Genomic DNA, 14,146 nt, shown 5'->3' with positions numbered 1-14,146 from the left:
TTTAATAAAACTTTTTAGCCTAAACGAGCTCATATTGTCCCTTCGATATGTACTAAAATTCTGTTAAGAGCTCATAAAACGAATAGGTAGATGCACAAGAAACAAAGTTTTCCCGTGCCAACTTTTGATGGCGAACACTATAACTACTTCAATATTTTTATGAAGCTCTTGCCATTTTGCCTGCTTGGAGCAGACATAGAAGAAGAAAAATGGCACTGTATCAGCAACAGTGACAGCAGTTTTCCCTGCTACAGTCCCTAACCTTAATCCTCTTTAACTACAGAAAGGTTTAATTTGGAAAATCCAATTATCTTGACATCTAGAATTAGCCAAAAATTTAGATATCTTTCTAGTGCCTTATCTCGCAGCTGCAGTACACACTCCGCCACTGTCTCATTTACAGTACAGCGGGAATTGATGCTTTTATTGATGATTTTTATTAATGCAAAGCTATCAGTCAGGGTAAAGCCGTTAGCCTCTTCTACGAACTGCTTCCACTCTTAGGCTGGTAGCTGGAATTATGGGTGCACTGCCGTGCGACCTATGCGCTTTTCTCTATATCTTTCCAACCATAAAGAAGTATCTGGCAGCCCTGCCACTAAGTCTGCTGCTGTTGTGATATGAATATCTTCTCGCCAGCGTGATCTTCTTACATCATTTTTATTTTTTTTTTTTTTTTCTGCGGGGAAAAATAAGTAGACAGAATGCCAGAGCATATCCTTCTCTCAATATGTTTATGGTATGAATAAATCATGTACTATACAATAGAGAAGAACTTTCTGCTTATCTGCCATGTAATGCCTCCCCATTAATGTAGGTCACATCAAATATCAGCTTATTTAGGTTCTTAAGTTATTAACGTATTTAAGGCTCTGCGAGTTATTTTGTAAGCGGTCTGTTTTGAAAGGGGATTTGCAGAGCGCCACAGCGATAGATCCGTGTGTTCTGCCGACTTCCGAAAGGCAGAGGCCGGCGTATTGCAGATGGGTTACCTTAGGCTTCAAATATCTGTGTGATACTCCAATAAGTATCTCTTTATGTTTTGGAAGAAAAGAAATCCGTGCTTTATATCCTTCCAACGAGATCACTGCTCATTAAAGAAAACCCCCGGAATACAGAGAGTATGGAAAAGGATGGAGGCTGTGCTTGAAAATCCCTGTCCGTGAAGCCGGCAGGTGGGAAAGGAGGGAATGAGCAGGAATGTGCCAACAGAGCTCTGGTTCAGGAAAGCTCTCTGCCCACAAGCCCGTCCTCCGGCCTCACAAACTCAGGTGCCTGGAGAGTGCCGCGGGAGTCCTCAGCTCTTGTATCACTTGCTGCCAACCAAGAATCTTACAGTTTCGTCCCAGCACAGGGGTAAATGTGAAGGATTTCAGTGTTTCTTTGCTATGGTGGAGCAACCCTGAGACCAATGAAGCAGAGGTTAGCTTTGCTTTGCAAGGCCGATCCAGAGCATCGACAAAGTGAGCCGCTGTCACCGCTTGAACGGCGGTTTGTTGCCACCAATATCTACCGTGTGTGTGTCTACAAGGAGGTAGCTCTAGCTCCAATCCTCCCTGCAGAGGTGGTTCCTGGCCTGGGCCACCTACCCCTGTCCCAGCTGGGGCCTCGTGACTCCCCGGGACACTGTGATGCCAACAGGGCCAGTCCAGCAGAGCGAGCCGAGCTCCCGTGGATAGTCAGTGTGACTGCCGTGGCCTTTGGCCACCCGGCTAGCTGCGGTGCAGACACTTCCTTGGCCTGGTAACAGAGGCAGAGACAAATCCGCAATGGGGCAGTGAGGGAGAGGATGCAAACATCAAAGAACTGCCCCGTGGAGGGGCCAATTATCGTCTAAATGAAGGATTGGTCAGTAATTCGAAGTGAAGCTATTGGCCAAACCCACAGATTTTAACCAGTTTCGTTAATATTGCCCCTTTTTTAAGGACAAGAGGGTTTTCACGGTGAGAAGTACCCTCATTCCAATACCGTGACTGCTCTGAGCAGCAGGACTGCCCTTCCAGCGCCGGGAGAAGCCTTTCGCCAGCACAAGCCCTTGGTGGGTGTTGGGTCAGCTCCGCGCGGCTCCTGCTGTGTCAGGAATGGGTCACAGTTTAAACAGCATGGGCTTTTTTTTTTGTGAACAGGGATTATAAACTGTGCTCAGTTGAACAGGTTTGGTAGCCTGGGCTGAGAGAGACATCTTAACTCCGAGAGGCAGGGCTAAAGGTTGAGCATCACTGAGTGCTTTACTTGAGCGTAGTCAGATGCCCCAGTTGACATCTGGATGCTGCATCAGTCGGGTGATTCAGACAAATTCTTGAGAGAGTGACCCTGGCAAGGAAAGACTCCTGGGAGAAATGTGGGATACGTGCTGTAGGGGCTTTTCAGGGCTTTTAGCCCAAAAAAGGGGGGAAAAAAGAAAAAGAAAAGGAGACTGAAGTGCAGAAACTAACTGAAGGAGATGTCAGTCCTTCCTAGCACTGAGCTCAACAGCTTTTGGGAACTTGACTTAAATGTGATGAGATGAATCAGCCAGCCAGAGATGGTGACTGATGTGGTTAGCCTGTAAAATGGACAGCACTGTTCAAAGGGGCAGCGAAAAATCATGCCTGAGTCATTGCAATAGCAAACTACTTTATGAGGCTGAATGGCGGCTAATTTAGTAGAAGACAAGTCGGCTGTATATAGAGATGTTTCTGAAAAGTGACTTTTTCTCTTTTTTTGTGTGTGCGATGTCCTCTGTAGTTCTTCAAGAGCAGATGTGCAGATGGGAAGCCACATAACCAGTAATGATCCTGGGAACAGCACAAACCTCGGCCTGTAGCTTCATCTCCCCGAAGAAAGGAAATGGTATACAAAGAAAGGGAAGACGATAACGAATGTGTAACTTCTTAAGGACCTTTGCAACTTGAGGGAACAATAAGGGCCTGAAAAAAGCACAAAATGGCTGCTTTTCTACGCTGATTTCTCAGGTTTCCTTTGTAAATCTTAAGTCTCTGCTTCGCAACCCAGTAAAAGCCAGAATGAATTGAAAATTCTCCTTGGGAAACACGCACATTACTTTTGAGCTGCCCTGTAAGGTTTTTAAAATGGTCTGGAGCTTTGCTGGCCAGGTTGTTCCCATTGAGCATCTTTGAGACATGATTTATGAGCCTCTGTTAACAGTTAAAACCCTAATTGGGTTGGTATTTTGCTTCATATTGGGATTTCAACAGCTACTGACTGCAGCAAGGTATGTGTTGCCTATTACATTCAGCCAGTATTAAGTAAATCCATCTCTCCTGAAATTAGAGACAATTAATCCATCTGTTTTAATAATTGTGACATTTAAATTAATAACTTCTCTTAGCATGCAAATATGATTCAAGCAACGGTTATTCTACCACGAATGATCTGGTACCAGAATAATAGAAGTAGGTAGAAAATATGTGGAGGTAGATATTATTAAAGAAGAAAGAATACAAGAAAAATGTTAAATTCCTTGGTTTTGTACATGTAGAATTGTTTCTGGAATGGAAATATCAGCAATAACAACAGCAATAAAAAGCTCCCAAATCAGTATCAACATGATAGAAACTCTCTGTTATGTTATTTTATTTGCTTTCTCGATCCGGTTTTCAATTACTCCATATTTTTACCAGCGTACCTGACAGCAGAATGAAGCTGATTTTTGCAGCTGAGAGTTATGTCTTAGAAATAGCGTGCTCCTAAGCCAGCCTGGTCTGAATCCCTGAAATGGCATACATAGGAAAGGGGCCCATTCTGCCCTGAAAAAATGTTAATAATTTTAATTTTAACAAGTTGCTTCAGCCACGATGCAATGAGAACGTAGGAAACCCACGAACTGGTCAGAAGCTGCACTGAGATCACCTGGATACCAGTGTCTTCAGAACGAACTGATCTTCCTGCTTATGGGCCAAAATCTTCTTGTTCTTCTAGAGTGCGGGATGAGGAAAATCATTACATCCCAACTTTCCCCCAGAAAATGAAAAGCTCAGTGCTTCGAGGCAAGTGTTGTCCTTCAAAGTGGTCATAGATCCAGAAAAAGGAGGATTATGAAGAGGGGTAAGAGAAATGTTTTGTCTTTTCTGACACGAGAGAATTCAGTAATTAATACTGAAAGCAGCAACGGGCTCCGCAGACCTCTGAGACAACGTAGATTTACAGATATTCGGCACTTACGTCTGCCTGTACACACAACAGTCATTGATCTCATTGGGATTTTCCCCCAGATTTGATTGAAGAAGGGACTTTTCTGCAGTGAAGCGTGGCGCAGCGTGATCTGCTAAAACAGCCGCAAGAATTAATGAGAAAGACATTTTCTCGGTGATATGATGGCCGGGCTGCCCAGAGAGGCTGCCTGTCAGCTCCTATCGGTCATTGCATTAGGAGGATTGCAAAACATCCCTGCCGTTGCCAGCTTGGAAACCTCCCGTTCCAGAGCAGGACACGGGTCAAGCTTGAGCACGCAAGACTGCTGACGGGCCTGGTCACCGGCTGGGACTGCAGAGGGGGTTTTGGCTACCAAGAGCATTTTGTCTTTTAACTTTCTCGCCTTGGGTCGTCACCCCTCAAGGTGTGAGATAAAGCTGAGCTCTAAAGGAGTTGACAGCATTCGTCGCCGCACCGTGGGTGCTCAGCCACCTTGCAGGGCCGGGTTATCATTTGCTTTAATGTGCGATGCGTGTATTGCTCTGCGCTCGCAACAGCTCAGATTTTTGAAATGGAAGCACCTGATGCTCGTAACAGCAACGAGAGAGCAAAACAACTGTGAGAATCCCCAAACCTCCGTGTCAGCCAGTGCACGTGCTGCTGGAAGCTTTCTCCCTGACTTTGAGGTTAGCTGACAGAAATATTCTCAGAAACACAAGTTCGCGAGCTCCGTGTGCAGCAATCACAGAGCCGGGGTTTTCAATGCGCTAAGAGCAGCTCCGTGACGGCTGCAACCTTGGCCAGAACACTGGGGTTGAACTGGAACTAAAGCTAAAAGCCCGGTTTGCTCCGATGCAAATTAAAGGTCTTCATTTGAGCTGTGGCAAATAAACGTTGGCTACGTTATGGAATTCAGGCTTTTAGTACAGATGGTTATGGAAGCCTACAGATACGAACCTACAAGCTTTGAAATGCCCTCCCAGGGTTCCGTTAGTTTCTGCAACCTGCGTGTTGCCGGTGCAATGGCACTTAGGGTAAGACTTTGGCTAGATGGGAATGACTTTGGACGTAAGTGCATAATGGATGCACTCGAGCCTTTAGTATAAAGTAGGCCACATGGTTTTCACAATGGAATAATAAAAGCAATTAATTTTGTAGTGTGCTAATGAGTTCAGCCTGAGATGTTTATAAATTAGGTAATAAAGGCCCTTTATACTAAGATGTCTGTGACAGATCTTGCTGAAACCAGGCTGTGACTTTCAAGATATTTGCAAAGTTCCTGTTTGAGAACGTTGGGCATTTTTGACGTTGTAGTATGGGTGTGACGTATTTTTACTCATGGAATGAAACGTCCAGCTTATATTGCCCAGTTTTCAGCCAGTGGAAATAGTTAACAAAGGTGTGAGTAAAACCGGACGGTTTGGAGAGGGACTCTTTCTGTGGGATGAAATATCTCAAGTCTGTTGTTGGTTTTGCTATTACCAGCTGAGAAACTGCGTTACTGACAAGAAATGCTGGGGAGCTTTCCCGACTATAGTAATAACTAAGTTTAAACTTTGTCCTGCTGCTACTTCTCCGAAGGTATCTACCGCAATACATTTAATAACTTTCACATTATTATTTATTGTGATGAACTCCATTTAACTCATCTATTTTTAATCTAAGAGCCGATACACAAATCATCCAGCGCATATTCTGTAGTGGGTTCTGAGAAAAAATCCCGTCCATTTGATTATGTGTTAGTTTGGAAAGTGTATTTTCAATCCATGGAATAAAATATTTGAACAGAGAAAAAGGCCCAACTTACTGAATAATATTATCCATTGCAAATTACTTTTTCACCTCTCATCAGCATTATACCTTTATCTCGGAGTGTAATGGAAGGCGGGTATTAATATTCAAAACCAACACAGGGCATTAGGTATTACATATCACTGTACAGAAGATCCAGAAATAGATGATTTACTTTAAAGGGGATAATCAAAGAAAGCTAATCAAAAAGCTAATCAAAAAGAATATTTAAAGTTGCCTTGATCATGATCCATAGGTACATACACAGGGAGAAGACAGCAAGTACCAAAGGATCTTTAAGCTTCCGGAGGTGAATGCATAATATAAATTGCTGGAAGTTTGGACCGGACAAGTAAGATCCCAGTCTGTAAGTTGGGGGAGAAAAAGGGGACAACCATGCAACAAATCATCTATTAGGTGGGTTATGGTAAATATTCTCTTATTAAATGGTTTAAATGGGGATCAGGTAATTTTCTCAAAGCCAGTCTCTGCTTGCCTCTTTTGGCCCCAGCGCGGGAAGGTAAAGGTACAATTCTGTGGTGTTTTTATGCAGCAAGTCAGATAATTCATCAGTATGAGCCCTTCTTGCCTTAAAAACCTGATAGTACAAACCTTGCAGTGTGCCTAAGAGGAGGTACAGTCACGTGGAATGGATTACTGCTCAAGAAGAGGAAATATGTAAAAGCTAATAATGAGGAGGGGAACGATTTGGGGATGTTTTAAGAAGAGTTTTGAGGAAAGAGAACTCCTGGCAGTTGATGTCAGGGACAGAAGAAGTTCAAAGGAAAATATGAAACCAAAATCAGGAGAAAACCAAAGGAGATACAAGATAAAGAGTGCTCTGAGCATGAGGAATAGGTCAGGAGAGAAAAAACAGTGAATTAGAAGTAGGATAAATAATAAAGAGCTTTGCAGATGTGAATTTAGGGCCTGAATTTTTTGCAGTAAAGACATCAGCTGAAGGATTCGAGTGGTCTCTACAACGTTTTGAAGCCATGAGAGAAGCAGAAGATAGGCTGTGAGGAGGAAGTTTCCAGCAGTTAAAAGAATTACGAAAAGAAGAAACAAAAGTAGTCAACGACACACCGTAAGATTATATACATGACCCACTGATCAAAGCAAAGGGTGACACATCTAATCTAAAAATCTTTCTTCACAGAAGTAAAACCCAAACCTTTCTGTTCGCCATCTATTCCCTTCCTCCTCAGAAAATTTTGCTCACGGTTGTGAGCCAACGCTAGCGCGTTCTGGGCCAGAGGAGTAGTTAGCAAGAAAAGCGTGCATCAATAGCTGTTGCTTTGGTTACAAAGGCACATGAGCATGTATAGTCGTGACAAGTTATTTTCAGCTTTACACCATGAAATAAAGGGAATATTAATAAAAAAAAAAGATAACGTTACCTCTGCTTGGCCGCCCTGTGGCGGAAAGTCCCAGTGCAGTGTCACATGCTACATCATCCTGCATAATTGTTGCTGTGTGCTCTAATGACATTGAAGTCACCCCTGATGCTGAGAGCACAGAACTCATCAGCTCGGGGAGGAAAAGGTTGTTACTGGTGCTGGGGATATATCTTCGCGAGCGGCGTTTCTTAAGTGCTAGCTATTAACTTGAGTGGGAGCGGTACCGGGCACCCAGCTGCCTCTGCTGCCTGTGTGTCAGCATATAGATACCGCTGAATCCTTAGCCTAGCCCACGCTAAGGCATATGCACAAAAGGCACAAAATTGCAGAGCAATCTCTGTCTCCCAGCGAAAATCAAGCACGGTGGGGGATCAAACAAATGGCGAGATCTCTACTGACATTTCAAAGCTGCTGCAGACAAAGATGACAGCAGCTCAGGTTGAGGCGGGAGGCAGGGGAGGAGTGGGAATGGGGCACAAACAGCATGGCGGTGCCTCATGGTACCATGGGGGCCCAGGGAGGCCCACGCGCGAACTCTCCATCAGGAAAAGAAATGAGCTCTGAGCTCCGGACTGAAGCAGAGATGAACCAGAGTCCTACCACGGCTGAAATAATTTTTATGATGATGACGCTAATATTGTACGATGACATTAATGGCTGGAGGCGATTCAGTAGCCCCACTTCCGGTCTGGTTCATTCCCACCTTAGCCCAACCACAGCTTCTGATTTAGAGCCTATGAAGAGGCACTGTGATGAATCTCGTCCTTCATGCCATATTTCATCCCTCTTACATAGCAGGGCAGCCTGCACTGCCGGGGGAGAGGACAGCTATGACAGCTCCCCCTTTAAAGGTTTATTCTTTGAAGCTTCATGTCCCTGACATCAAGAAGGGAAGTCAATGGATACCAGTGTTAAAAGACAAAAAAAGACATTCCATTCGAAGAAATGACCCCTTCATAAAACCTGTTTGTGAACTCAAGATTTTAAACGAGTCTGACCCAGTGGGGAAAAAAATCAAACTGTTCTGTACAGAAGAAATTCTCTGCTGGAAAGCATATAAGAAAGTTCACAGGCACTGCAAACACTAGCCCAGTGGGTAATTCTCTGAATGAGATGCACTTTGCACTCACAGCAGTACTGAAATTCAGCAGCTCCCAGGACTGAGATTTATTCCATTTTACCTATGAGAATGCAACTAATAATAGTTTTTAAAAAGAAGAATTTACCGTGTGAGGGAAGGTAGAAGACCAGATTCCGATCGCTATTACTCTGGCTTACATCAGACGTATTTTGCGCCGCTTCACGTAAAATACAGACGTCACAGATGTTCTCACAGAATAAACCCAAAATAAATGCGAACAGAATCAGACTCTGAAATTTTATCACAAGGGATGTATATTGTTCCTAGTATCATTAAATTCCTCGTATGGTCAAGGGGGACCTGAGGGCCAGGTCCACTCTGGGAGGCAGAAGGGTCTTCCACCGCCTGAGGCCCAAATGCTGCGCTCCCTCTGAAATGCACTTTGGTTGCCTCGAAACCAGGGGGGTGAGGGCTGGGACACCACCGGTAGTGATAAGCTCCAGCAGCAACAAGCCTTCTCTAGCAAAGGATCTATTCACCTCCAGGTCTGTGCAAGAGCTCTCCTCAGAGCACAAGGGGGTACCCTTAAACTTAAATTTGTGCTGATGCGGCTGAACAGCCGTCTCAAATAAGTATCACTCAAGAGACGAGTCTCATTGAAGTCAATGGTCTAGTCCCCACAGAAGTATTCTTTGTAGACTGGGGTCTTACCCAGCCATCCTTCACAGAGCACTTTAGGTTCCTCTGAGACCATTCGTTAGAGTCATTTTTTTTCCTCCCCTTCCGGTTGAAGAGTTCGGAAAGGTGTCAGAGGATTAGTATCATGCAAATTGCAAGAAGAAAGTGTCGCTAAGGTAGGAAGACTTCGCAAAAAATTGCTTGGGGAACTACACAGTATCCAGAATTAAATTTTATAGCAGTCCATAAAATTGAAGTATGAGCCAAGGGTTAACAACCTTGAATTTTGCCCTTAAAATTAGTCCAAGAAAATCTACTTCATTATAAATACGGTAGTACTATATAGTGTCCTCTTGATTGATATGCCCAAGAGCTACCTTTGTCGGCAGTCTTTTAAGCAGTAATCCTTCATTTTCGTCTTAATAGTGAGATGGGCACCTCCTTCCTCATCGGGCTATCAATTTTTACCTGCCAATACAGTTTGATGAGCTTGCTTGTATGCCGCTCGGTGCCTCCTGTCAGCCAGTAGAGATAGTCAGCAATCATGGCGCTCCTGATGACAAAAGCAGAATAAATGAGCGTACAGGGAGAGAAGGGTGTATATAGCAATATTTAAAGGGGGTAATAGTAAAAGAGTGTAACACGAGGTTTTGTATCAAAGGATTACACTTAACTCTCAGTCTTTGTCCAACTTTAAGACAAGCATTAGTAAACATGTGTTAGCTAACCAAACTATCTGCAAGCGAAAAAGCGAAAAGCCCTGCGTTTTCTTTTAATAGCTTTTCCATATTTTACTCTGAGCAAATATTTAATGACCTATACAATATTTTAGTCTGGCTTTTTTTTGTTTTTTGTTTCCTTTGAAGTATTTGTCAGTGAAATACCTTATATGTAAGTACATTTCTTCTAGGACAGGATCAAGACCCTGTTGCTTGGCAGTCTGAGAATATCACTTGTCTATGGCAGCCTCGGACGTAGTCAACCTTTGATTAAACTATATCTTAAAAAAACCCCACCCTAAACCAAAAGTAATCAGCCATCTTGCTACTTAATCGAGTATGCTTTAGTACTCCCACTGTCTGTGGCAATCATTGCATTACTCCTTCTAGACTGAAGGATATTAAGAAACTATTGTGCAATGGATATTAATGCAGACTCTTAACAGACTTTAGAAAATCAGTTTGCTTTTATGGCTGCCTCTCCACACTGCTCTCCGTTTCCTTTCCTCTAGAGATTCCAAATCCAATTAAATGTGACTAGATGTAATTCCAAATTGTCACTTTAGTCAATTAAACATATAATAATCTTGTGTACCTAATTACTAGCACCAAAAGTTTATTTGTTGATGGAGTGCTATCAATGTGTACTTCTGCATGTTCTCCTTATCATCGCCTATATATTAATTGTGCTTTGACATTACTGTAAATTGAATTTGAAATTTCCCCCTAGTTAAAAATGTCTCACAAACAGTAATCCCAATCCTGTTGTAATACCCTTTCAGAATGTACTTTCCCAGGCGGTATTATGTTCTTAATGAGATATAACCAAAAATACACGGATTTAACAATAAACATTTCAAAACAGGCCCAGTATCAGGGGGTAACATATTGTTACAAACGGGAACTAAATCTTCCCTTAGTTGTTCTCATACAGCTCCCACTAATTTCACTGGGAGGAAAGCAATTCAGTAGGATCCATGGATTTCTGCGTAAGGATTGGATTTAGCCATAAGCTTTATCCAATGCTCATTTAAATCATTGGCAAAAATCCTCTTGACTGCACTAGAACAAAGAACAGTTTCTAATTGAACATCGTTAGCCCAGCCGGCAGAGGAGGAACAAAGGATGAAATTCTCATTGCCCTGAAAATTGTTGGCAAAATTTGCATTGACTCCAAACGGTGCCAGGGTTTAATCCCAGGAATGACATACGGATCCTGTGGATGAAGCCGAGGAGGTGAGCAAAGCATCTAGCAGTACCTGCTTGACCCACTGTTGGCGATAATTTTGGGGAAAGACGTTCACGGTGTCCTGAGGTGTGAAGGGGAAATAACCACATGGCATAAAACTGAGGGAAGACAAATCCGTCGCCTTATTCTGTACCTTTGGTCTGCTAGAGGTGGTCTACAAAGCTTCCAGCTCCCGTGACAATGGCAATAGCTGGTCCCTCGCAGCGTACGCAAACAGTGGTGGCCTCCTGTGGCCACCTCATCAGAAAGGGACTTTCAATCTAAATTTAGAGCAATTCTCGAGCGCTAAAGCCTTGTTGTTTTTGGAGTCAAAGGACATTTGCAAGTGGTCATTTACAATTTGGGCTCCTATAGATGTATCACCCCTCAACCACTGTCATTTCCAAGATTAAAACTGGCAAATCCTTAACCCCGAGCGTCACCCTGTCGGTGCCCCCGCTGTGGGAGCGCTGCCATGGGTCGAACGCCATCAGATGACAGAGAGACAGCCTCAGCGTGCTGTGCCATCCCTACTGCCAGCTGCGGACTGGCGAAGGGAGGCTCCGTCCCACCGGCAGCACAACACGACCTCCAATTTGTGCCCCCCCCACTCCTCGGTTGGAGCCAATGTTTTCTTCTCCCAGTGTGGCACTGCTTTCAAAGGCGGGGATGTGCTCAGAGCCCTGGACAAATCTGGAATCGATTCTCAGACAATTTGCTGCATCTTTCTCTGTTTCTCAGCATCAGCTGTAAAATGCGGATGATCATATTCGACTGATTTTTCTTATTCGGTGTGTGAGTCCTCCTGGCACAATCTTTTGCTAATTCTTCGCTGCGCTCTCAGCACAATGTCGCTCTGATCGTGGCAGAGGTCTCCAGGCATCGCCGCACGCTAGACAAACTACTTTCCTCTTTATTCGTCCTTCTTAATTTGTTCTTATTTAAATAATCAGAAGCACACTTACATTTCAAGCATTCGTGTTTAGTTTTTCAACATCTGCTTTTATCCCTGCTAGATTTCTGCCGTACTGCCGTGCGCTACATCAGGAATGGCGAGGCACATCCATAAAACCCCTCTGAGCCTTTCAAGTGCCTCCATCACAAGTTTTCTTCTCAGTTCCTCAGCCATTGCGGAGCACACACAGGTCAGGACCCACGCTTGCTACTGTGACCTCTGGGCTTACGAGGGACTTAAAAAATTCCGCTTTCAAAAGAAACACAAGCATTAAGGCTCTACGTGGATGGCCTATGTCCAGCCCCAAATGTGCCCAAGTCAGAGAGTTTTCTTTGAAGGCCTCCAAGGCTCAGTTCACAGAACCGAAGTGACACATGCAAGAGGGAACTATGAATTTCCAGACGCAGGGACACAGGTGAAGTTACACTGTCTCATTATGGTTACAGGGCTGGGCGTGAAAAAAACCATTTAGAGACCTAAACACTCAGAATCCAAAGGAAAAATTGAGATACTTAGGCGAGTTAAAAGCCTGGCTCCCATTGAAATACATGAAGACATAAAGCACCGAGCCAGGGTCCCGAGTGCCAGTGAGTACCTAGCGATGTAGCCCGCAAAAATCCAGATAACAAAGACTTTCATTTAGAGACTGATGAGCCTGTGAGCCATTCTGAAGTGAGGCTTCGGTAAAATATTATTGAAAATAATCTGACTTATGAAATTATTATTTAAGATCTTCGGCCAGTGACCAAACTCATTAACATCTTTTTCTCTCATCATGTTATCAACACGGCTGAGGTATCAAGTATATCATCTTAGCATGTTATATATACTATATATGACTTAGGATAGTATATGCACAACCATATTAGCATTTCAGCAGGACGTAAGGGCCAGAGTAGGTCCTTCTTCCCACCTCCTGCAATCACAGGTCCTGGGGACGCGGGAGCTTGTGAAGAGCTGGGTGGAAGAGGTTTCAGTAGAGGTCAGTTGGGATCCGCGGTTACGTCATGTGGAGATGCTGGACGGGTGATGTTGGCCAGCTCTTATGTGTACCCCTAGAGTGACTACTTAAGAGTTCAACTTGGAACTTTCCTGAGCATAAGGAACATATGGTACAAAAGAATGTGAAAATAGCTCCCATTTAGACCATGTAATGCACTTTTCTGGATGAAATGCCATGTTTTAGTTTTACAGTTTTTAACGCCATTGGGATTAAACTCCAATGGTAAAGAACAAAGGCACGTGCATTCTCTTCCTGCTTCTGACACAGTCGCTTCAGGTGATACGCAGAAATATTGTCCTCGCATTTACAGAACCATCTGCCAATTTTGAGTTACTAATTTGAAACACTTAAAACATGCCTGAGCTTCAGGTGTGCGGCCCACCAAAGCGCTCTCTTTGCCATGAGAACTGAAGTAGCTCCGATGATACACCGGAGGGGAATTTGGAGAAAATGTGACCCTTCCTTCTCAAAACATGAGGCTATATACTCAAATGTTTTTTTTTCCTAGTTGCTAGTTTGGGCCAGTATGGGCTAATATGGGCTAGTATGAACTTCTATAACATAGAAACATAGAAAACACATCTGTGTTAATGTAGTAAGCCTAGATCCAAAGGTGCCTGGCAATATCTGCTCCATCTGGCCACTTGGTGGTGCAGAACTATAAGATATATTTCTATACATGCAAGCGAGGAGCAGATCCCAAGCTGTCTCCCTCAGCCCACCTCCAGACATGCACACGACTTGTAATAAAAGAGTGGAAGGCAGCTTTTGCTGCATGACAGCTGCTGACACTAACAGCCACCGTACAGCCAAATCCTTCGCAGCAGCCGCGCAAGTCGGTGACAAGAAAATGGATGGTACGGGTGTAAGAAACACACAGAGTTTTCTGGAACGCACCAAAGTGTTACATTGCCAAAGGAGACAAGAAATTAGCGTTGTCGCTAAATGCTCGTGTGTTCATTTACCACTGTGACTACTAGAAAAAACCATAAGGGCAAGACTCAAGGTCGGCTCCTTCAGCCCTGCCTGCTCCCCTTGAGCTGCACAGAGAGGAGAGAAGCCCTGGAGGGGAGAGGAGGATTTCTCTGCAGATGGCAGAGCCTTAGGAATAATCACAGCCTATGCACATTAGAGTAACTTTCACTCTTCCACACTAT

At 43.9% G+C, this 14,146-nt stretch overlaps 1 protein-coding gene and 1 long non-coding RNA gene across 2 annotated transcripts in view; one reads left to right on the top strand and one right to left on the bottom strand.

Annotated features, from left to right (window-relative positions):
* The window catches only part of LOC141744307 (uncharacterized), a 44,364-nt gene extending 40,761 nt beyond the window's left edge, over positions 1-3,603 (top strand). Inside the window, exon 3 of the long non-coding RNA XR_012587399.1 lies at positions 2,728-3,603. This is a non-coding gene — a long non-coding RNA (uncharacterized LOC141744307). The remainder of the gene's footprint in view (positions 1-2,727) is intronic.
* The window catches only part of SPATA16 (spermatogenesis associated 16), an 81,886-nt gene that overhangs the window by 33,768 nt on the left and 33,972 nt on the right, over positions 1-14,146 (bottom strand). Inside the window, exon 4 of the mRNA XM_074589960.1 lies at positions 9,553-9,637. Coding sequence (XP_074446061.1) covers positions 9,553-9,637 — 85 coding nt within the window. The remainder of the gene's footprint in view (positions 1-9,552; positions 9,638-14,146) is intronic.

This window comes from Larus michahellis, chromosome 6 (genome assembly GCF_964199755.1).
Source record: "Larus michahellis chromosome 6, bLarMic1.1, whole genome shotgun sequence".
Classification (NCBI taxonomy): Eukaryota; Metazoa; Chordata; class Aves; order Charadriiformes; family Laridae; genus Larus; species Larus michahellis.
This window is presented reverse-complemented; position numbering and strand designations above follow the sequence as displayed.